The sequence below is a fragment of the Euleptes europaea genome, chromosome 16 (assembly GCF_029931775.1).
Source record: "Euleptes europaea isolate rEulEur1 chromosome 16, rEulEur1.hap1, whole genome shotgun sequence".
NCBI lineage: Eukaryota > Metazoa > Chordata > Lepidosauria > Squamata > Sphaerodactylidae > Euleptes > Euleptes europaea.
The window spans coordinates 33226829-33250648 of record NC_079327.1 but is presented as its reverse complement, the minus strand read 5'-3'; the positions used below and the strand labels follow the sequence as shown (position 1 = coordinate 33250648).

The 23820-nt window shown below is 40.9% G+C and overlaps 1 protein-coding gene across 1 annotated transcript; it reads right to left on the bottom strand.

The window, feature by feature from the left end:
* Window positions 1–1426: 1426 nt before the first annotated feature.
* On the bottom strand, window positions 1427–23321 carry LOC130488489 (uncharacterized). The gene is made up of 10 exons (XM_056862162.1): window positions 23276–23321; window positions 21889–21981; window positions 20099–20295; window positions 16757–16895; window positions 15256–15364; window positions 7255–7355; window positions 4607–4696; window positions 3102–3298; window positions 2482–2620; window positions 1427–1560 (listed from the first exon to the last, which is right to left on the bottom strand). The coding sequence occupies exons 1-10, from the start codon at window positions 23319–23321 to the stop codon at window positions 1427–1429; spliced, it is 1245 nt and encodes a 414-aa protein (XP_056718140.1).
* Window positions 23322–23820: the final 499 nt, after the last annotated feature.

The window sequence follows — 23820 nt, the reverse complement described above, 5'->3', positions numbered from 1 at the left end:
TCTTTTTTTAACCAGTCAGAACATTCTGGTACAGAGAAAAACAAAAGTATAATAATATGATTGTGGTGTATGCAATTAGAAATTCTTTCACAAGTCTCACACTCATCCAGTTACGTGACTGATAGCACATTTAGAGGAGACAAAATGAAGTACTTCGCAAAATTTTGAAAATTCATGTGTTACAGCTTTATTGCCATTCAATGTTGAAAACTATTCGTATAGGTGACTTTCAAAAGGAATGGACAAATGCATGGAAGGGCAGAGGTCACTGCCATATAAGCAGAAATAGAACCGGGGCTTATAGAGGCAATATCACTCGAATTGTGCTGTCTATCCCTCATATTTGGCAATCTGCTTGTGAACCTTTTCACATCTTTTTGTCTGGCTTCAATCAGTAGACATGAAGACCACAGCAAATTTACAGATTTTATTTTCTGGTGTTTATGTATTTTACATAGGATGTATATATGGATATTCAGTTTGTAGATTAACTGGTAGCTTGCCAGGACAAAAACAAAGTTAATGATATTGTAAACAACGGCAACATTTTTATTTCCCCCTAATACATGGTAATAATGCTAAGTGACCTGACTAGAGTAATTATATAAAAAATTTCAGGGTTTTGATGTTCTGGGTCATCTCTGCCATGCTCAGTGAAATTCCTTCTGTCCTACCTAGTATGGTGCATGAGACAATTAATCTCAAATGTATGTCTTGTGTACATCACTGCAACAATCCTTACAAAACTCTGCAAGGGTGACAAAGTGCAATTCTAAGCACACTTTCCTGGGAGAAAACCTCATTGAATAGATCTGAGCAGGATTTTGAGTAGACCTGTTTAGGGTTGCTCTGTAATGGTGTAATCCTAGGCAGAGTTACTCCAGACTAAGCCCATTGCAATCAATGGGTTTAGACGAGTGTACTTCTGCATAGGATTGCATAGGAAGACAGAGAATAGTGAGAGAATAGTGGCTTGTCTAAGGCCACCCTAATGAATTGGTAGCAGAGGGAAGATTTTACCAGGATTCCTCCTTCACAACCTGGTCTGTAACCCATTGCATCACATGAACACCTAAATGTACTAAAAATTAAAGTAGCATGGAAAAAAAGTCTGAATTTGAAAAATAATTAATGCTGATTAAAAATCAGCCTTAGAGTAAAATTGGAATTAATTCGTTCAAGGTGGTTCCACTAATATTTGCACCACTTTGAAAACTTTTAAGTAGTAAACATGCTTAAACTGCCACTATGACTGAAAGCCATTTAAAGCATTCAGATTAATATGATTCTGCTGCAAGACAAATGCTTTCTATATTTTCTGTAAAAGCTTTAACAACTAAGGAAGAGAAAGGGTATTCTTATGGATAGATGTACACTGTTGTAAATTATTTCTTAGAAGTGGTCAAACAAGAAATTAAAACCATTATTAGTATCCGTTTCGCTTGTAAAACTGGGCTCTTGCAGCAACATCATTGGCATAATCATTGCCTGTTGTGCCGACATCCATTCCATCATAGGTTTGAACATTACGAAGTCCTGCGTTGTAGGCTGAAATTCCACCTAAAATTACAGTAAAACAAAAAGTGTTATTGAAAGCATTCATTAATATACATGTCCTATCTGTTTAACAATGGTAATCTGAATTAATAGATTAATCAATAATCTCAACGCTTCTACTTCCTGGAATTGGAGATTAGAAAAATATGACAGAAAGTCATATTAAAAGCATTCTTTAATATGCATTCTCCCTGAAATGGAGGAGATATGTTAAGCATTACAATGTAGACCCAGAAGGCCCATTTGTAAAGGCAATGTATAGCACTAGATGTTGGATCCAACACACTAAGCAGGTTTCACTCAGGGAATGAAGTCTTTCCATTAGCGTTGTCAACCTCCAGCTTGTGGCGAGAGATCTCCCGCTATTACATCTGATCTCCAGGCAACAGAGATCAGTTCACCTGGAGAAAATGGTCACTTTGGAAGGTAGATTCTATGGCATTATACCCCATTGAAATTCCTCCCTTCCCCAAACCCCACCCTCCTCAGGCTTCTCCCCTAAAATCTCCAGGTATTTCCCAACCCGGAGCTGGCAGCCTTGCTTCCCGTATTATATTTCCTGATGCAGCCCTATGCTCCTTCCATGAAACTGGAGGACCTTCAAGGTCGTCTAGGATGTGGCCTAGGGGTAGGGTTGCTAGCTCTGGGTTGGGAAATACCTGGAGATACTGGGGGTGGATCCTGAGGGGTGCAGGGTTTGGGGAGAGGAGGGACTTCAATGCCATAGAGTCCACCTTCCAAAGTGGCCATTTTCTCCAGGTGAACTGATCTCTGTCGCCTGGAGATCAGATGTAATTGCGGGAGATCTCCGGCCACCACCTGGAGGTGGGCAACCCTACCTCAGGGATGGTTCTGGGAAGGGAAAGTCAACAAGGGAAGGAGGCTCCAATTTGTACAGAGCATTTTGAGTTGGTAATTTCATACCTTTGAGCTGCTGTGCTTTGGTCCATCGCGGAAATTTTTTAGCAACACCATTTATCATGCCACAGAGAATCTGGGTACCCTGAGTCATATGATCCGCACTATCCCATGTGCCAATTAATTTATGGAATCTTTTATCAACCTAGAAGAAACATGACAGCATTTTACTAACTCTGCAAAGATTATTTTACACAGTGCCATCAATATACTTCCCTTTTATAAAGTGATAAGATGAAAAATGCAAGATCCTGCAAAGAAGAGATTACAAAGAGAAAGGACAGAGCAAAGCAAGGTAATAAAGGAGGAATGTAAGAAAGTGCATCTATGTGAAGCTTTGGTCATTTATGCTTGGGAAATTGGTGTCTCCTGGTGCACAGTTTGCAAATGCGAGGCTTCAAATCCCTTATGCATGGGGGGTGGTTTGCCAGATCTCATGGCAGTCCTCAGCATTTCCTTGCAATGAAGAAGTCACCGGCAAAGTGCGGATTGTCATAGTCCCTCCCCCACGGAACACCCAACTTTCAATGCTGGTGCTTGATTAAAAAAACAACAACTCTTGGCTTCTCTCTGTGGATAAGTAGTGGGCCTTATGTATATATTTACATCAGATATAAAGCCTTTACCTGCATCAAGCCAAATCCATTTCCACCGTCACCCCAGCCATTCTTCAGGACAGCTCCAGCATGAGATTCTCGAGAGATTATACCAGCAATCACAGCTGCCTCAATGCCTGTTTTTTTACTGACATCTAAAATCTTTGCTTTATATTTGTTCATATTCTTTAGGTCTCTCTCTGCAATAATGCCTGAAGATTGAGTTCCTTATGCAAAACGAAAATAGCATTTTTAAACATTTGTTTCAAGTATATGAAAAGTACATTTCAATAGCATAAGCTCAAGAAACATTACAAGCACAAGTCAAGCTTTAGATTAGATATTCACAAAAAAGTTAATGCTCCCAAATTAAGAGTTCATCCCAGTCAAATGACAGCTGATACTGTGGGGCTTTGATGGACAGTGTGAAGGAAAATCCAGTGCTATTCATGTCTTTTCTACAGGTAGCTCTTTTGTGCTGTGTTGCGGATGTATCCAAGATAAAGTAGGCTAATGGTAAAAATATCATTTTGTAAAAAATAAAAATCATCCTGTGATAATGTTACCTCAAAATGGCCACCTAAGGGCTGAGCTATGCATTACCATGACTATGCAAAACCCCACCTGACTCTACACCAGTGTCAACCTCACCCAGAGAATGTGTAGCTCTAGCATGTAAATATCCACTGAGATAAAGGCAGGAGTGGACTGGGAAGTTAAAATGGCCGGGTACAAGCCAAACTGAGCAGCCCTTGTGGCTCTACAAACCAGGGCTGCAGGGGGGCCATCCAGCCCCACACTTCCAGCAATGGGTATTGGCACATCTGTTGCTTCCTCTTTGAAACTACAGCAGTACAGGATACAATGGATGAGCTGACACCAATTACTGTTGCTAATGATCTGAGGCAAGTAGCCCCAAGAAGCTAGCTGAAATTCCTGGGGCTTGGCCGTGCTGACATCTGACCACCAGTGGCCCTCCAGAGCAATGGCCCACTGGGAAATTTCCCTGAAAGCTAAATGGCCAGTCCACCCCTGGTTAAGGGAAGGGTACATTTTGATTATCAGTAGCATATGCTCTGACAGCACCATGGACAGCTGTACCGTGAAGAGTAGTCCTTAATGTCCCACAAAGGAAGCAACTCTTTTCTTGATATCCAATGATGTAAAAAATTGTTGGGTTACTGTTTTGTCCAATATTTTTTTCCACCGTTTTATTATATGCCCATATTTTCTCAATTGTCTGTCTGTCCTTTGTTGGACCTAGTGTGGAATAGGCATTAGCTTAAATCTTGATCTTTTCTGCTTGAAGAAGGTGCCTTTGTTCACAAAAGGGGGGTTACAATTCCCCTCCCACAGCAGACCCACACTTTATACAGAGTGTTGTTCCTTGGGGTTCACTGGCTCTTGGAGGAACAATTTAAGGGAACACACAGGCTCCCATGGGTGCTCAGTGGACGGAAAGTTCCCCCTCTAGAGCAGAGCTGCTCCTGCTAGACAAGATCCCCAGCTCTATAAACAACTGTAAGGGATCTTACCTCCAGATTTCAGGCCTTCTGCTGTTGCAGTTCTAAGTCCAGCTCCCGTGGTTTGAACATCCATTATCTTCCCATAGTTACCAGTACAACCTTCCAAGGTTAAATACAATTATTAGTAATGTCAGATGATGATATATGAAAGACTTCCTTAGAATGGATCGTGTTTTGTTTTACCTGTGGTTGGCCATAGTTGTAAACAGTGACTTGGTGTTCTAATCTACACAAGTCTAGTGTGCATACTTCCTTTATGAGCACACAGACGGTCAACCAACAGTTTAGAAGTATACTTTTCAAGGTGGTTTATTCATTTTAAATATAAAATGTTAGGACAACCTTAATGCACATACTGAGTTGTACACCAGGATAAACAGATCTCTATCATAGTTTAGGCTACTTCTTATTTTTCTTTTTTCTTCTTTTAAATTTTATTTTATTTTAACAACCACAAACACATTAAAACATAAACTTAATATAACAATATACTTGTCATTCAAAACATCAATTCTATTGTCAATTTCATTGCTCCTTGTTTATAACGTATTGTTCCATATCGGTTAGCACATTTATTGCTTGCTTGTTACCTAAAGCTCTTTTATTTTACCTACATTTAATTCAGTTCCATTAAAAATTTCTAGCTACATAGTTAAATTTCCTGAAATTCTGTGATTGGCCTATTATGTATAAAAGATGTCAATTTTTCCATAGTCGCGTATTCTGTTCATTTGTTAACCCATTCATTTAAATCTGGGTATTTCTCTGCTTTCCATTTTGCTCCACTCTTGCCACCGTCACCATATACTTAAATAGTTCATTATGTGTTTTTGAAATATTGCATGGTAAAATATTTAATAACGTACTTTTTGAGTCCATCACAAACTTAATTTCGCATTTCATCGTGTATCATTATCCAAACTTTCCTTGCTTTTTTACATGTGCACCACATATGATAAAATCTGTATTATCACATTTATGCATCTGTATTATCACATTTCCAGCATTTCCCATTATAATCTTTGTTGGCTTTTGCTATATCTTTAGGTGTGATATAGCATCTAAAAACATTTTATACCAGTTTTCTCTTAATACTTGGCATTCAGTGCCTTGCAACCAAGCCCAATACAGCAGCAACCACCACCCAACTGGGCCAGAATTGACCGGGGAGCAGCTGCCGGGCGGGGGGCGGGGAAGGAGGGAAAGATGAAGGTGGTGAATAAAGGTAGGTGGACTAGAAAGAAACAGGAAAATGGGAAGGGCTAGGGGGCTACCAGGGAAGGGACAGAGGAAATAGTAGAGGGGTGAGGTATAGGGGAAAATGAGATTGTGAGTCCCCTACTTTATTTATTTACGTAATTTATACCCCTGCCTTTCTCCCTGATGGGGACCCTAAAGCAGCTTAAATTGTTCCTCCATTTTATCCTAACACTATGCTCTAAAGCACTGGTTCCCAACCAGGGGTCCGTGGACCCCCAGGGGTCCATGAGAACCAAACCAGGGGTCCGCGAAACAAAGTTATAAACCCATAATAAATTAATATTTTCAATTAAAAGTTCTCTATTATAAAAATATATATTCAAATATTATTCTAAGTTTAATGTTTACCTAACAAGATAATTCACAGTGGGTAGCCGTGTTAGTCTGTCTGCAGTAGTAGAAAAGGGCAAGAGTCCAGTAGCACCTTCAAGACTAACAACAATATTTTTGGTAGGATATGAGCTTTCGGGAGCCACAGCTCACTTCTTCAGATACCTGAAGATATCTGAAGTAGTGAGCTGTGGCTCACGAAAGCTCATACCCTACCAGAAAATATTTTTGTTTACCTAACAGTTATGATTAAAGTTTATTTTCAAATTCTCTGAATTTTTATTTTGAACCTTGGGGCCCCTGCACCGAACAAAAAGGTCCTAGTGATCCCTGGTCAAAAAAAGGTTGGGAACCACTGCTCTAAAGTTACACAGACTCTGAACTAATTAACTAACAGAGCAAATTGTGTAAGTCCCTGGTTAGTATTTGGATGGGAGACCACCAAGGAAGTCCAGGGTTGCTGTGCAGAGGAAGGCACTGGCAAACCACCTCTGTTAGTCTCTTGCCATGAAAACCCCAAAAGGGGTCGCCACTTGACGGCACTTTACACACATGGTTGGTTTATAATTGACAGAGTAGTGTCCAGTTGGAATGACAAACTGGAGAGAAATCTCTGTTAACAGAATACATTTCCATCAGTGGAACAAGACTTTCTTGCCCCCTCCGTCTGCAGCTGGAAATGATACCCCCCACATGCTGCTCCTGAGGGATAAGGAATCCCCCTAGAAACTGTGTGAGGAGGGAACTAGTGAAAATCATCTTCCTATCCATTAGTGGAAATTTATCATGGGATCCAATCTACTCTCTCTAACCCTAACCTACATATAGAGTTGCAGTGAGGATAAAACAAATAGGGAACAGCCTTGACTACCACCCTAGCATTCTTGGAAGAATGGCAGGGATAAAATTGGATGGCTAGTTTACATTCCACAATTATCTTTTCCCAGTTGCCTGGAACAAATCATTCCACATTCAGTTTGAAACCATAGGTATATTACTGCTGCATGCTCACCAACAGGAGACAGAACATTTGCTATTTAGATATGAAAGATTAATGGGAAACATACCTGGAACGTTTCCTTCAGTTCTGTAAAGAAGACAGAAAAGAAACACAACTGCGAATGAAACACCTGCCATGGCTGCTTGCCGTTTCTGGTCCTCTTCAGTACTATAGAAGAAGAGACCCAGTCAAGCCTTTTTGTATGAGGTTCCTTTCTGGTTGCCTGCTGTTGGCTTACTGATGTGGTGGGTGGGGTTTTTTGAAAGTTGCACAATTCAGGGATGGACCCAATCTTCCCTTCAAAAGGGGGCTGCAAAACCGGAGACTTCCTCATAACCAAAGGGACCTGTCACTTTGATGCCAAGCCACATTAATGAGTATCAATTATTAGCACCAGATATGTCCTGTTAGGTGCTGTGGCTCTGAAACATTACCTACTTAAAACAAACTCCTTTTTAAAATAAATAGATACCTTCTGAAATGTATATTAACAGATGAGTTTATGTAGGTTATATGAAAGTCAACTGTAAAAGAACATTAATCATGAACATCAAAAAGTAAATATGTGTGTATCTATGGGGTTTCAAAGGTATTAAGGATGTTATTTCATGACCTCCCCTATGAGTGAATTTGAAAAATTCTACCCTTTGACCCAGGGGTCCTTAACTTTTTGTGGGTGGCTGCCATAGTAGGGGTACAGCCAACCATGAAATAGATGTCATGGGAGCTGGAGCCAATAACATAGTTATGATGATCCAAGGCAAACATTGCCATCATCCTGTGACAGACGCAGTTTGTGTCCTGAAGTCACAAAGATGCCTTCTGGGCTCTTCTGAGGTACCTTCTGCTCCAGTGAGATGGAGAAAGGCCAAGATTGCTTATTTGCTTTGGAGAAGGAGGAACTGGACATCAGGAACCACATTGGTGGGCACCAAGATACCTATGAGCACCACAAGGATCGCTACTTTAACCACTCAACACCAAATGAGATATGATGATGGTAGGAGGTCAGCGAATGAAGGGTGAGAGATTAACTTTTGACCCTGTTGCTGCATTTCTGATGCAAATCACACATCTTAGTTGCTATGTATTTGTCCATGGGAGGAAAACATATACCATATATATCCGAAAGAAAGACAACCCTGAATGTAAGATGATCATCTAAAAGAAAAGTTATACACAAACTTTCTTTTTACTTTAACTGTTAACTTGTTTTCAAACTTAAGATGACCCACTATTTTTTAGGCAGCACTCCTTAGAAAAATCCTAGTCTTTTTCAGGTAAACAGGGCAGGGTCCTGTAATGCATCCTTTCCCCTAAAAGGCAAGTAGCAGTTTGGGGGTGGAAAAGGCAGCAAAGAAAGTGTTAAGCACTACTTTCCTACTCTCTAGCCTCAATGCTGCTATTTACAATAATGGATTTCTTGCCATCATGTCTAATTTGGCCATCACCATGAGTATGGTAGAGTGTTTAATAGATGCTGTAATGTTTGCCATTGTAATAGATAAAAAGTGATATCAGTTTCAAGATCATGTAAGGATGGTAAGGGTGGGAATGACCTTGAACAAGGGGGTCAGGGTGGGTGAAGTTTGGAATCTTACTTTGGAGGCATCAACGGCTACTTTTTAAAATCTTAAATATTTTACAAAAAATTCCATAATCTGTCATATCACAAATAACCAATTTTTCAAAAAATTGTATTTATGTTTCATATTTACACTCTGCATTTCTTCTCAATGGGGAGGCAAGGTGACTTACAACATAATTCTCCCCTCCTCCATTTTATCCTCATAGCAACCCTGTGAGGTAGGTTAGGCTGAGAGAGAGTCACTGGCTCAAGGCCACCCAGCAGGCTTCCATGGCAGAGTGGGGATTCAAACCTAGGTTTCCTAGATTCTAGCCTGATACTCTAACTACTACACCACAAGCTAGGTGATGCACATAGTTGTCCCAAAAGAGCATTCCCTTTCACACTCTGCATATTATGCTCTGGCATGCTGAAGAAGTTGATCTTTTGTCCATGCCATCTTTTTGCGCTAATCAGAAAAATGTTTTCTACCCCAATTAAAAAAAACAATTCACATTATTAGGAAGAGATCCATGAATCAGGCAGTGTATTATAAGGTACTCCCTAAATATGTAATTGTGGTTACAAGTAAACCTAGCAAGCAACAGATGAGCCTATCCCATTGTTTGGAAATTCAAGTTTCTCAGAAGTGTTTCTTGTTCAGTAAATAAATCCCTACAGGATTGTTCAGTCTTGTCATAGCCTGTTTCCTTCTTCCTTGTGCATAAGAAAGAGTATAAAGAACTTTTAAACAGATGCTTAGATTACTTAATACATTTCTCCTCTCCAACCCTGTGTAAGTAGATGCTGCAACTTCTTTCTTTCTTTCTTTCTTTCTTTCTTTCTTTCTTTCTTTCTTTCTTTCTTTCTTTCTTTCTTTCTTTCTTTCTTTCTTTCTTTCTTTCTTTCTTTCTAATCTGCTACTTCAGTTAAAAATTCTCAAAGCAAAGAACAATAATGATAATAATAATAAAAAAACAGTACCCACAGTAAAACAGTCAAAATCCAGCAGGGAAAACATTGCAGTGTGGTACTACAGACAACCAAGCATACTTGAAAAATAAAAGCGCACCTAAAAAATGTCATGGCACATCTGAACCATTTTCGGATCACGCTACAGTAATCTAACTTAGATGTGATCAGAGCATGGATCGCCATGGCCAGATCATGCCATTTGAGGAATGGTCATAGCTGGTGTACTAGCCAATATTGATAAAAGATGCTACAGGCCAAGGGTAGACCCGGGCCTCCTACCACAGGCCAGGATCCATTTGTACCCCCAAGGTATAAACCTACTCCTTCATTGGAATGCAATCCTGTCCAGGACAAGCTGACTCCATAGTGCCCAAGCAGTTTTTCCATTGATCAACAGCTCCTCAGTCTTGTCTGAATTGAGCTTTAGTTTATTGACCCTCATCCATCCCATTACCTTCTCACAACATCTGTTCAGGACTTCCATAGACCTACCTGGCTTAGCTGTTAAGAAGAAATAGAGCTGGGTGTCATCTGCATGTTGATGACACCTCACTCCAAATACCTGGACAACCTTTCCCAGTAGTTTCATGTAGATGTTAAATAGCATAAGGGACAAGACGGCACATTTTGGGATCCTACAGCATAGATGCCACAGGGCCAAGCAGCAGTTCCCCAGATCCTGGAATTGGCCAGTCAAATGAGAGAGGAACCACTGAAGCACGGTCCCCCCCGCCCCAGCCAACCTATCCAGAAGGATAACATGGTTGATGGTATCAAACGTTGCTGAGAGGTCCAGGGACAACACTCCCTTGGTCACACAGGTATGGACATGTGTCACATGTGCATGTACATGTCACACTATCATACATACATGTGCCCAAATCTGGCATAAATAGTACATTAGCATATTCTTGTGCAATGGGTTGTGGTTAGAATCGCCTTTCTTCAAGGAGACAGAAATCTTCTGACAGTGTAAGTTTAGATCTCGTTCCAATAGAAGCCTCCTGTCACTCGATTGTCATCTAACCTGGGAAAGACCCAGAAAGTCGTTTGACAGTGTAAAAAAATGTAGATCACCCATCAGTCCAGGTGAATGGGTTTTTAAGGTGAAGTAGAGGCCTTCTGTCATTTGATTGTCATCCTGCTTGGGAGGGGCCCAGAAATCTTTTGACAGCATATGTTGGATCTTGTTCCTATAAGCCGGGAAGGAAAGCAGATCGCCCAGGTGAACGGGTTTAAGGTTGCCATGGGGGCCAACCACAGTAAGGATGTGCACCCTGGGACCTCATTGGCTTGTGTCCTTTTTAATTGGGACAAATTGGGATTAGGTGGTCAACAATATACCAAGTCACAGTTGATCCACTATTGCACAATTGTGTGGCCCCAATATCAGTTGGATGAAGGACGGTGGCCACCTGATGGTAGTTTGGAATATGATTTAGTACAGCAGTTTTGTTCACCCCTGGCAACTTATGGCAACCCAGTAGGCAACCCAGTAGGGTTTTCAAGGCAACAGACTAACAGAGGTAGTTTGCCATTGCCTTCCTCTGCATAGCAAACCTGGTATTCCTGATAGATCTTAATTCATATATCACAATCTGGTGAGTTACCAGAGTGCGCAAAGGCTACTGTGCACTGCAAAGCCCATTAAATCTCTGTGTGTGCCAGGAACAAAATTACTCGGAGCCTTTTATCTATTCAAACTAATATAGTTCATTTATTGTAGGAACTCCATTTCTCAATAGGATAGATAGTTCCCTAATCAATTCTAGCTAACTAGGAGGGAGGGAGATACAGGACCTGTGTCCTTCCCTCATGGTAGCAAGATGGAAAAGAGTGCATGTGTGTCAAGTGGAGGTGAGGAAGAAGTAGGAAGGAAGTTTCCGTAAGAGTAGCAATCTACACATCAAGGGGATAGTTCAGAGCAGCAAAGGATGCCCAGTGACCCCCTCTAGCTTTCTGACTCTGTAGTCTAGACCCCCTCTGAAATCTGAGGTTAACTTCCAACAATTCCTTAGTGGTCTTCTATCCAAATACTAAGCAGAGCTGACCCTGCTTAGCTTCTGAGATCTGACAAGATCAGGCTAGCCTGGGTGTTCCACGTCAGGACACCTGTCTCCATTGAAGGAAGTGATTTAAAGGAAGTGAAAGAAGTGATTTGAAGGAATACACCTGTCTCCATTTAAGGAAGTGATTTGCAGGTACATTTAACTTAAGAATTTCCCATTTTATTAGTTAAGGCACTGATTGATAGCCATTTCTTCCTTCCACCCACACCCAAATTTCCCAACATGCTTTTGAATCCTACCTTGCAGTCCTATGTCCTGCCCCATCTCTTCCAAGAAGAATGTAGGCACACTGAATCTACAAAGGACTCATAGTACAGTCTTAAGCACAAAAGTTAAATTTTTGTGTTATGTTTAGCTTTTAGACTGGTAGGAGCCGCAGTTTAGCAAAACTGGGAGAACTCTTTTTTTTTTTTTTACGCTGAAAACAAGGGTCTAATTTGGAGGTAATAAAAACACCTCCAAAATTCATAGTAAAGGCTGTGCATGGGCAGTTGTCACAAAACAAGACAACGGAGTTCCAGGTGTGTGCAAACATAGTGGCAGCTGCCTGAGGCAGGTGAGAAGAAGCTGATACTGGCTCGCTTCCCCCCCCACACACACACACCAGCTTTTTGCTGTACCACCAGGGGTTGACAGGCAAGCAGGCAGGGAAGAAGGAAGCCCAGATAGGTAGGAGAAGGGTCAGGGGTCAATGAAATCCTAACAAGTGGGTGGGGTTCGGGAGCAAAAGTTGACAGGAGGAAGGGAGGCAGGTGTGTAGATGGGAAGAGGCAAAGGGGAAGAGGGAAGAAGGCAAAATGGGAGGGTAGCAATCTTGAGCTGGTGTGGTGCAGAAGCAGGTGGGTGGAGGGAAGCCAGAGATAGAGATGAGGCAGAAAAGCTAGAGATGGGGTCCGGGAGGCAAGTCAGACGTAGAATCAGTTCTGAAGGGGCAAAGGGGTAATGGTTTCTTTCGTTCCACCATAATTCCTTGTGAGTCCCCATTTGTACAATTGTATTATGTGATCCAACCAAAATTAAGATCTTTGGATTCCCACTGATATTATTTGGAGTCACTCAGGTGTAAACTTGTCTGATGGAAAGCAGATGGTTTAAATGTGCTTAACTTTGCCTGTGCTATATCCCATCCCATTTGAAATAGCTAAAACAGATAAACATTTCAAGCTGGAAAAGAAAACACACATAAACATTTGGGATGGGGTAAGAAATTTTTATTGCTGTTTAACCTGTGTAAGTCACATTTTGACCTAGGTTTGACTAAGGCTGGGGCTAGAGATGCAGCAGAACAGAGTGGTAAAATGGACTGTACCACTGGAGCTCGTGTGGTACACTGAACTAGACTGGGGAGAACCATTGGGTCACCTTGGGCCAGTAACTTCCATTTAGCTTAATCTAGGTCTCAGGACAGTTGTGAACATAAACAGGAGGAAGGGGAAACCATGTACATTGCCCTAAGAGAACGAGTTGGATAATAGTGTAATGGATATTGAAGGTATCATTTTTAACTGTTCCCATGTCAGAGACTCCTTCAAGTGAAAAAAGCAGATCAGAGCAAGGTTCTCTCCCTGTCAACTCTCTGCTAGTTTTCTACTTGCAAGGAATTGTTTATGCAAAAAGCACTGGAAAATGTGATCCCATACCTGCAGTCTGAACTGGGGTCATCCACTCTACCACCTCAGAATATTACCATCTTATTCCCACCTCACTGACACAATATATCTCAAACAGACACTGGTATAGGGCTGTGCATATCAGTAAACCCGAACCAAAAATAAACCCGAAAAAAAGCATTTTGGCTTTATTTGTGATTATTTTGGGCCAAATTCTAAAGCAGAGAATCAAGCCTAGGTATTCGGCTTTTTCGGCTTCGGCTTTTCTCTGTGGGATGGGGGGTCCAATTTTGTGGGCCCCCAAGGGGGTTACCCCTTCTATTCTTTTATGTAGAGGAGGGGCGACCCCTTCAGAGCCCCATAACATTGGACCCCCGTCCAAAACTTTACCAAACGTTGGGGTTTATGCAAGGGAGCTCCCTTGCAGCTACCCTTAAAATTTGATAACTCTACCTCAAAAATGCCCCCCCCGGAGTTCCTCAAAATAAATTCCCATAGCCTATAGTTGTCATATTAACAACAAAGAATACATCCATGGGGACTCCAACTTTCTCATCATTGCTTTGCACATGTAAAGCAATGATGAAAAAGATGGAGTTCCCATGGACGTATTTGCTAATGTTAATACGGCCACTGTAGGCTATGTTTTTTTTAAAGCTCCTGTGGGGGCATTTTTTGAGGTAGAATTACCAAATTTCAGGGTAGCAGCAAGGGACTCCCCTTGCATGAACCCTGAGGTTTGGTAAAGTTTGGGACAGGGGGTCCAATGTTATGGGGTTCTGAAGGGGTCACCCCTTCCTCCATAGAAAAGCATTGCAAATTTTACCCATTAACTCCCTCTCTTTAGTTCAGTTTTCAAAACATTTATAAACCCATCCAACTTCCTTATATTTAAAGAAACACAACTATCCTGTCATGAGCTAAAATAGTTGTCATTTTTTTGCCTTACTTTTAATTTGTCCGAGATGAGTTGTCAGGTGTGTGAAAAATACAATAGTGATATAAGCTTTGTACCTATTAGTACTACCCATTGTCACTAAGCACACCAAACAGTCACCACCTAGGGAATGTTACCTTGCATGCAATTGCAATTGAGGGCATGGAAGCCACAGAGGCCCTGAATGCCTCTTTGGCCAACATTTTCCCTATTGGACATTTGTTGTAGACACCCATTTCCTTTATGAATAACATGTGCCACCCTGTGGCCTCTTTAGCTCATGAGAATGTAGTTAAAATATGCTCTTGTATAATTTGATACCTGTAGGAAGTTAGTCTCTTACTGAAGGAATCTATCAAGGTAAAAAATTGTTCAGAGATACAGAATATCAGGATAAAAAACTCCTCGTCTTTGCTGTTACTTTAAAAACAACAGTTGAAAGGCAAATTAAGCTAGAATGAAACAATCATCCTGGAAATATTGGTGGAAAACAGTACTAATGACAACGAGGACTTCTCTTACGGAAATGAGACAGCGCCTCAAGGTTACAGAGCTCACCATTTAAAAAAAAGGGGGTGAGGCAAAGGTGGCCATCATTATTATGTAACACTTAAAATAAATCCTGGATTTTATTTTCAAAGGCTCTATTGTCTCCAGTTTCAAACCAACCTAATCTTTAGTTTAGGTCTGTTGCTGAAGAATGTCAACAAAAACTGAGAACACATAGCTTTGGGGTAATGGGTATCTCCAGTTTCCCAGATCCTACCAAGAAAAGTTGAATCGCGAATTTACAACTGTGGCTTGATTATTACTACTTCAAATGATGTTTCTTTCCTGATCTTTTTAAAGTATTCAATGCTATAACTTTACTTAACAACATGACTCTAAAAAGCGAGATGTTTTCAAATACTTGGCTGCAACCATCACTTCATCAGCATATCTCCCATATGTTCCACAAAAGTCCCTTCCTTGATAACTCAGAATACTTGGAATGCCTGCTTGGTAGGCACAGATCCCACCTAGAGTGAAACAGAACAATCAAGATAGACTTGAAAAGACATACATTTTAGCAGGACTGTGCAATTTGTGACCCACTGAACAGAACACAGTGCACCAGCCATTCATTGGCAGACAGACAAAAAAACAAACCAAACAAAGGTTTAGGAATTCTCTGGTGGTGAATGGCAAGCACTTGGTGGCAGGACACATATTTTGCTCACAGAAGATCAATGTTCTTTGATCAAAGAGCAGTGCCTAGAAGCTTCAGTTCTCTAACTACTGGAAAAATGGACTCATTTACATTCCTGAATTATCACGGCCAATTTTTCCCAACACCACATGGGACTGAAACTTGCTTAAAAAAAAGAGAGATTATCAGTTGAATCTTTACTATAGCTATGGTATGTAAAATGCTGCATGCAGTCCACTACAAAGATCAAAAGATCACAGTCATCATCAGTTAAAAGAATCTCAGGTAACATGTCTAGGAATGCATTTCTACTACATCTGGTATAACTTCTACTTTGTATATATATTGGATATTTTACTGGTCACGGACCGTTTTAATAAACTGTACTGTACATCTGGTATAAAAGGAGTGGGCTGCAGGTAACATTTTTTGGATACTGAAGCTACGTTTTCAGGTTCAATAGAGACTCAACCAATAATCTCTTTTTAAAAAAATGGATGCTTCTATATCACATGGTGTGGAGATAAAATGGGGATAAAGATTCAGAAACTAAAATAAGTCCAAATTTCCAGTGGCTAGAGAGATTATGCTTCTAGGTGCAGGTCTCTGTCCCACACCCTGGCTTCTAATTCCTTGTTCCTCACACAACCTAATATTTCCTTCAATCATATTCCCATTTCTTGTTTAGCTCTATGGCCTTTTACGCATGGCTGTTTCCTTTGCAGTCACCCCTCTGACGACTTTGGGTCTTTGCTTTGATTATGCATGCCGTTTCCGACTGTCAGAGGTCGCCTCGCTCCTCCCCAGCATTTTGCCCAAGTTTTCAAATTCTAGATAAAACAGGTCTCTGAAGATGCGGGCAAAACATGGGGAAATGCACGGGGAGAGCGAGGTGATCTCTGACGGTCAGAAACAGCATGCATAATTGAAACAAAGACCCAAAGTTGTTGGAGGGGTGACCGTGAGGGAAACAGCCATGCATAAAAGACCTATGGTACAGACCACATGTCCCAGAACTTTCTAAATTTTGCAAAATGCAAATATTGCCAGAAAAGACGATTATGCAGCTAAATTAAATTTTTAAAAGTTATACAAAAGTTATATATTGCCTTTGGCTACTTTACAAGTGATGCTTGTTTATGCAAATTTTTGAAGCCCAAAGGAGCTCCAGCTTTAACAATATAGTTTAGATTTCTTGCCACTGCACACTATATGATTGTACCTCTCCAATAGCGTTGCCATGTCAAGCCAGGTCTTCTATTTTGCAAGGTAGTAACGTATGTCCTTAGGATAGTTCCACCTTGCAAGATATTTTCTGTACTATCCCAGGCTCCAACAACGGGATAGTTGCGGCTATCAATCTGAAAAAAAGTTAAGTATTTAAAGCCTTTCTTACAAAGCGGTTGATTTAAGCCTAGAGCAGACATACCTGCAGATGGACCCGTTGACTGAAGTACACCCTCCTGATTTGTAACAGCTGGATCAAGCCCCTAATATTTGGATAAGCAGATCTCTGGATAAAGAGTTTAGCTTGGGCTGGATCCAAAGCCTCCATTCTGGTAATGGTGGAGGCTTATACTGGTGCAAGGAGGAACACCTCTCTTCTGCCGCAACAAGGGCCTATGTGCTGTTGGAAGGCTCCATTATTTGCAGAATTGAACTTTTGGATCCAATCCCTATTTACAGTGTTACATGGAGGACACACAGTGGATTCAGGCAACTGCAGTTTAGAGCAAAGATATTTATTGCGTTTGGGACTGTTTTTGAAAGAATGGAATGATGCAGTGGAGGCCTGTCACAACTTTATAATTTTACCCAAAGTCCTCAGGGTATCTGAAATGTTCAGGTACTTAGCTGTTTGGAATAAAGTAGTTAATAAAATATTTATATAGGATTATACTGATATCTTGGAAGACAAGCAGGGTCAGCCCTGGTTAGTACTTGGATGGGAAACCAGTATGTCCACCACGACTGCTGGTTTGGAGGCGTGTTGGATCTGGATTTTAGATGTTATGGTTTTAAATTGCTTAACGTATATTGTACTACAGATTGTTAATTGTTGTATATATTATATATTGTGATGATCTAGATTTAACTGGATTATGTCCTTGTAAGCTGCCCCGAGTCCTACCTCAGTAGGGATAGGGCGGGATAAAAATCTAATAAATAAAATAAAATAAACCACCAAGGAAGTCTAGGGGTGCTATGCACAGGCAGGCAATGGCAAACCACCTCTGACCATCTCTTGCCTTGAAAATGCTGTGGGGTTGCTGTAAATTGGCAGTGATTTGACAGCAGACAAAAAAAATTGATAGATGAGCTGGATCCACAAGGTTGGAAAGAGATGAATTGCCTCTGCTAAGTTCCCATTTTCCACCATTATGATACATTTTCTTTCTCTCTGGACTCCATTTGACCCTACTCTTTATAATACTATATTTTATATTATAATCAAACTGCCTTAAATTTTGTTATCAGCCATAAAGTATCTTATTCATTTGGTATGATTAACTCATTTTATAAAAAAAAATCTAAGTTGTATCACAAATTATAATATTAAATTAACTACAATTTATTTCTTTATCCGAATTTATCATAAAAAGGTTGCCACTTGTTCCAGAAGTCTTCCAAGGATCTTTTCTTAATTAAGCAAGTTAGTTTAGACATTGTGGCGAAGTCCATAAGTTTCTGAATCCATTCTCTTTTGTTGAGCCCACTCTTTGGCCCACCAATCATCATAACCCCCTCTTCTCTCCCATCACTGACCGTCTTTCATTTTCACAGTAGTGAGTAAATGACTTAAAAAAAAAATTAAAGCTGGGAATTCAGAGGAACTAGTAGATCATGGCAGTAAGCAATGATCTAGTAGATCATGTGCTATAGTGCAGTAGCAATTGCTAATTTTTTTAAAGCCTTCCAGTAGTACAGTGGGGGGGGGGCAGGGACTTACAATGACAGAGAAAAGGAGGATCTTTGCTGTGTTGCTGTAGCCTGAGAATCCTAGAAGGGATGGCATGTATTGGTATACAGAACTCCTGCATAAACCTTTTGCTGGTTTAAATTAGACTGCTCATAGATTTATTATTGCCACACCTTCTCCTACTAGTCAGAATTTAAAACTCAGCCCCAGAAACTTTTTTAAAGGCTAGATCTCAGCAGCAGAACATGTAGGGTTGCCAAATCTGGGATGGGAAATTCCTGGAGACTTGGGGGTGGACCCTGGGGATGGCAGGGTTTGGGGAGAGAAGAGGACTTCAGCAGAGTACAGTGCCATACAGTCCCCTCTCCAAAGCAGCATTTTCTCACGGGGAACGAATCTCTGTAGTATAGAAATCAATTGTAATACTGAGAGATCTCCAGACCCCACCTGGAGGTTGGCAACCCTAAGAACATGTAATGCAATAAAATAAGAAGGTTTGTCTGCTCTCTTGGAGGAAAATGTCCTGGCCCCCTTAATGTGTAGAAATTAGCAGATGAAGCTTTTCAAGGCATGGAAGTAGGTAACATCACCTGGCAAATAACATCCTATTAAGCCCCTCTTAAATCGACAGGACATTGTCTCCAGATTTGTTGTTATCCCAAACAAGTAGTGTGACTACGGTTGCCAACATTGTTTGAAAAGGTTGATGCTTGCTCACAACTTATGTGGGAGACATATACAGCCCAGCATAAAAACCTAAGACAATCCTACCAGATGTTGGTGTAATTGGTAATATATACAACCTATTACATGCCTGGTCTGTTGTATATTGCCTGTATATGTAAATATATTTGTAATGTGTGTGCATGTTTTATATATGATTTAAATAGACCACTGAGGAAGGCCATATAGGCTGAAACGTGTTTGGCTTGTGGTGACAGACATCAACCTTAAGAAATGACATCTTCTGTTTTCTAGGTTGGGTTCTATTCCCCTCTTTTTTCTTCTACTAGGATTGCCAACCTCCAGGTACTAGCTGGAGATCACCTGCTATTACAACTGATCACCAGCTGATAGAGATCAGTTCACCTGGAGAAAATGTCTGCTTTGGCAATTGGACTCTATGGCATTAAGGTCCCTCCTCTCCCCAAACTCTGCCCAAAAATATCCCGCCAGTGGCGAAGAGGGACCTGACAACCCTAAGTGTGACTGAGCATATGCAGAGTAAAATTCCTGCTGTTATTCCCATTCCCCTGGGTTATGGGCCAGAGATTCTGGATTAGAGAATGAACTTTCCAGGCAGGTTTGAGGCCCCACTTCATTTTCTTTTAAAGAAATTCGATCAATGGCTTAAATTATGAGTGTTTTCGTAAAGGCAATTACTGATTTCCCTGATAGAACGACAAGATTGTATGTATGTGTATGTAATTGTTGGAAATTTTTAATTAAAAAAAAATTTTTTTTAAAGAAACTAGCTCAGAGAGGGGTCACCACAGTACAATATGGAAAGGTGCGATGATTTAGTCATCAAAATCATACCGAGCCAGAAGAGTGAAGGCTGAGTAACAGCACTTGTATTGGGCCTGAAGAACAATGTTGCTATCATTAATACTTTAAACAATTCCCCGAGTCATCCTTCTATACCTGCATCAGGCCGAATCTGGTCTGGTCCTTGTTCCAACCATTCCGCAGGCGAGTTCCGGCTCCACTGTCCAAGCAAATCATTGCCCCAAGTATGGCAGGATCCACACATAATTTTTTGCCCACATCAACAATCTGGGTACGGTATCTCTTCAGAGCAGATAAATTTATTTTAACAGCTCTTTCTACAGCAGGAACACCTGCAGGGTGTGCAAGAATAATGAGGTAGCTCTTGTCAAATCACTCTTTGATAGTGTTGTATTCATTGTACCGTTAGGGTTGCCAATCTCCAGGTGGCACCTGGACATTTCCTGCTATTACAATTGATCTCCAGATGACGAAGATCAGTTCCCCTGGAGAAAATGGCTGCTTCAGAGTGTGGATTTCATGGCATTATATCCTGCTGAGGTCCCTCCCGTCCACAAACTGCACCCTTCCCAGGATCCACCCCCAAATCTCCAGGTATTTCCTAACCCAGGGCTGGCAACCCTATTATACTGTGAACGTACCAGTGCAAAGAATTAGGGCAACTTAAAAAAAAATTCAGAGTCTTATAAAAGTCATATCCGCATTTATATAGGTGACAGATATATAATTGTTTTAGAAAAGGGATGCAGATTGATTTGTTGAAAAAATCATTTTATACATGTTTTAAAATAGCTGAAAAATGCTTGCTACCCTCATTTCTTTTTAAGAAACCCTGGAGTAGTTTACATTAAAAAGAAAACTATAAAAAGTGCATCCAGCAAAGAAAGGTAGGTTTCCCAATCTTTTGTGAAATGCTCTGTTGTCCAAAAAAGGGGAACGATCCAAAACCTAGACCTTTTATGCACAAGTTGTTTCCATGGCGATCATCCCCCAACTACTTCAGGGCTTCATTTTCATTATGCAGGTCTTTCCCAACCTTTAGAAGTCACTTCGCTCTCCCCCGCGTTTTCAGAATGCTGTTTTGCCACAAATTTAAAGTCTGCCTCGATCCTAAATCGCAAGCCAGTCCTGTGCATCGCTTTGCTTTGGGTTTATCTCCCCACACCCATTCTCTGATTTCCCGCCCTCCCCTCATACACTTCCTCTGGTCAGTTTCACAGCAAGTGTTTTCAGACCTGGGGGATCGAACAGAATTGGGCTGATTTCCCTCCCGCCTCTTATTCATGTCCTTTTATAGGCAAGAAAGCCTTTTTTCCTTGTTTGCCAGTGCTAGATTATCAATAGAATGATGAAGTGGAAATGACCGTGCAAGTGTTTTTATGTTCCTATGACTCCTGCATTGAGATAGCCAGAAATAAATTGGTGTGAGGTTGTGGTGTTTGTCTGGACCCTTTTGCTTTGGCTGTAAAATGGCCACTTGGTTCAGTTAAAATGAAATAACCCCACTGTGGGGCTGGCAACGTATTTTTTAAAAATATACTACAGCCAATTATAAAGGGGTGTTTTTAAGGGGGAGGGACTTAGAAGCTCTGCATTTTTGCTGGGGATGCCATTTACTTCAGGTGAACTGATCTCTATCATCTGGAGATCGGTTGTAATTGCAGGAAACCTCCAGCCAGTACCTGGAGGTTGGAAACCCTATTGGGAGGCAGAGCATGATGGGTTTTGATGGGACAGAGAGTTAAGTCTGGTGAGTTTGACAGCAGGCCCTAGCAGGGTTGGATGTGCAAAGAATGGGACCTTGAAGAGCTGGGTGCCAAGTCCGTAAAAACAACAACATACACCTTGAAAAAAACACTTGATGTATTTAACTTATTATAAATATAATACATACGGTAGCAAAGCAAATATTTATTCACACTTACCACAATTGGTCATATATCCCACATTTCCACATGTAATCACAGGAGTATCAAAAGTTGTTATATCACCATAGCATCTATAATTTGATGAGGACTCTACAATGCAAGGCAGATATTTTATAGCATGATTTTGGACAGAATGATGTATGCTATTCTTTCCTTGTTACATCCAAAAAGAAAATGGCTTGAATCTAGCGGAAAATTTCTGCTAATGGAAGAGGGAGTGATTTTTGCTGATTTACACTGTCGGCTGCAGACCTCCAACTCCCCCTTGTTTTTCTCCCCTCCCCAGGAGCGGCATTACGAGGATGATGTTGGCCTGTAGCAGGAGAAGAGGACCCATTCCCCTGAAAGAAATCCCTTCTATCACCAGACAGAATCCAAGCTTACATCTGCACTGATCTATACTCTTTTCAGTCATCACAGACGGACTTGATCCAGTGTACTGTGGGCAGAACAGGTTCATGGAACAAATCTCCTTCTACTTCCCTCTTTCAGTCCACAACTCTTTTTTTTTTGCATCTTTAAAATATGGTTCATGTGTTGTGAAATAAGAGCTACAGTGAATATGTACTCTAGTTGTATGTATTACAAATTGAAATACAAGCAAGGTCCAGTGTGACAATATTGGATATTGCCCAATGATTGGTTGAGGAGGTCAGGAGATGATGGTCAGCAGTTTTCTGTGAGTGTAGCTAGCCTTTTAAAATTCCTTCAATAAAGCCTTCTTTTGGTTTGTGGTGCGTATTGGTCAGGGAATTACTGGAACCAAACCCAGGTAAACTTGGTTACATTACTGTACCCAGGTAGAGTCAGCTTTGACAGTACTACAGAAAAAAAACACTAGTGTAATGGTACTGTTCCTTTCTCAGGTAATCCTTAGAACTGCGTGTTTATGTTTGTGCAGTCAAGTTGCAACCGACTTATGGAGACCCCAGCAAGGGGCTTGGAGGGCAAGTAAGATGCATTGGCAGTTTGCCATTGCCTTCCTCTGCAGTCTTCCTTGGTGGTTCCCCATCTAAGTACCAATCTTGCTCTAACTTCTGAGATCCTGATGATCTCGTACCATTCCACATCCCCCACATGTCTATTTACATATGGGCAAACTCTCTTTTTTTGCCATCAAGTTGCAATCAACTTATGGCTGCCCTGCCTCTGCGTAGCAGCCTAGGTTTCCTTGGTGATTTCCCATCCAAGTACTAACCAGGGCCGACCCAGCTTTGCTTTCAAAGCCTGACAAGATCAGGCTAGCCTGGCAAACCAGGCACTTCTAATCTTAAACAACTTAACAAAACTACAGTTCCCAGGTTTCTTTTGGAGGGAGAAGCCATGACAAGGAAAACGGGTACTAAAATCAGTGTAAGATATGGAAGTAACCTTAGCTACTCACCAATCAAAGCAGCAAGGGTCATCACAAGCAGCGTAATTAACATCATGTTGGTGAAATGAAATTAAGCAACCAAGAGTCTGAAAATAATTCAAACATGAATGATAATTTGACTAAAGGAGGTATCTTATACTGGAAAGGTTCTTTTTAAAAATGGCTATGTTTCACAAAAATACATGTACGAATATCAATCTGTTGAAAAGGATATGAGTGATAAAACACATCTCTCCCCTATTTAAAAATAACTTCATCCCTCTGGGCAAGATAATGCGTAAAATATTGTATACTGTTAGGAACCTAACTTAACCGAGGGGACTTCTAGCAGCTGGGCTTTCTGAGGAACCAAAGGTGGAGAGTTCTAGAAGCTACTGATTGGCTCTACATGGTACAGTGGATGAGATGATGAAGTTGATAGCAAGAGGTTCCAGTTCCCACCAAGTTTCATGGATGTTCAACACATTACACTCTTGTAAAATCATCAGTCAGCTGTATGTAATTATCACTTAAAGGCCATTAAAAAATAACCTAAAAATGTTCAAAGCCGAAAT

Excerpts from the sequence above, each read along its gene's own strand:
- LOC130488489 (XM_056862162.1), bottom strand. The coding sequence starts at position 23,321 with ATGATGTTAATTACGCTGCTTGTGATGACCCTTGCTGCTTTGATTG. Across the intron at positions 16,896-20,098 it reads CCAGATTCGGCCTGATGCAG|ATTGATAGCCGCAACTATCC; the intron begins GTATAGAAGGAT and ends ACTTTTTTTCAG. Across the intron at positions 4,697-7,254 it reads AACTGAAGGAAACGTTCCAG|GTTGTACTGGTAACTATGGG; the intron begins GTATGTTTCCCA and ends TAACCTTGGAAG.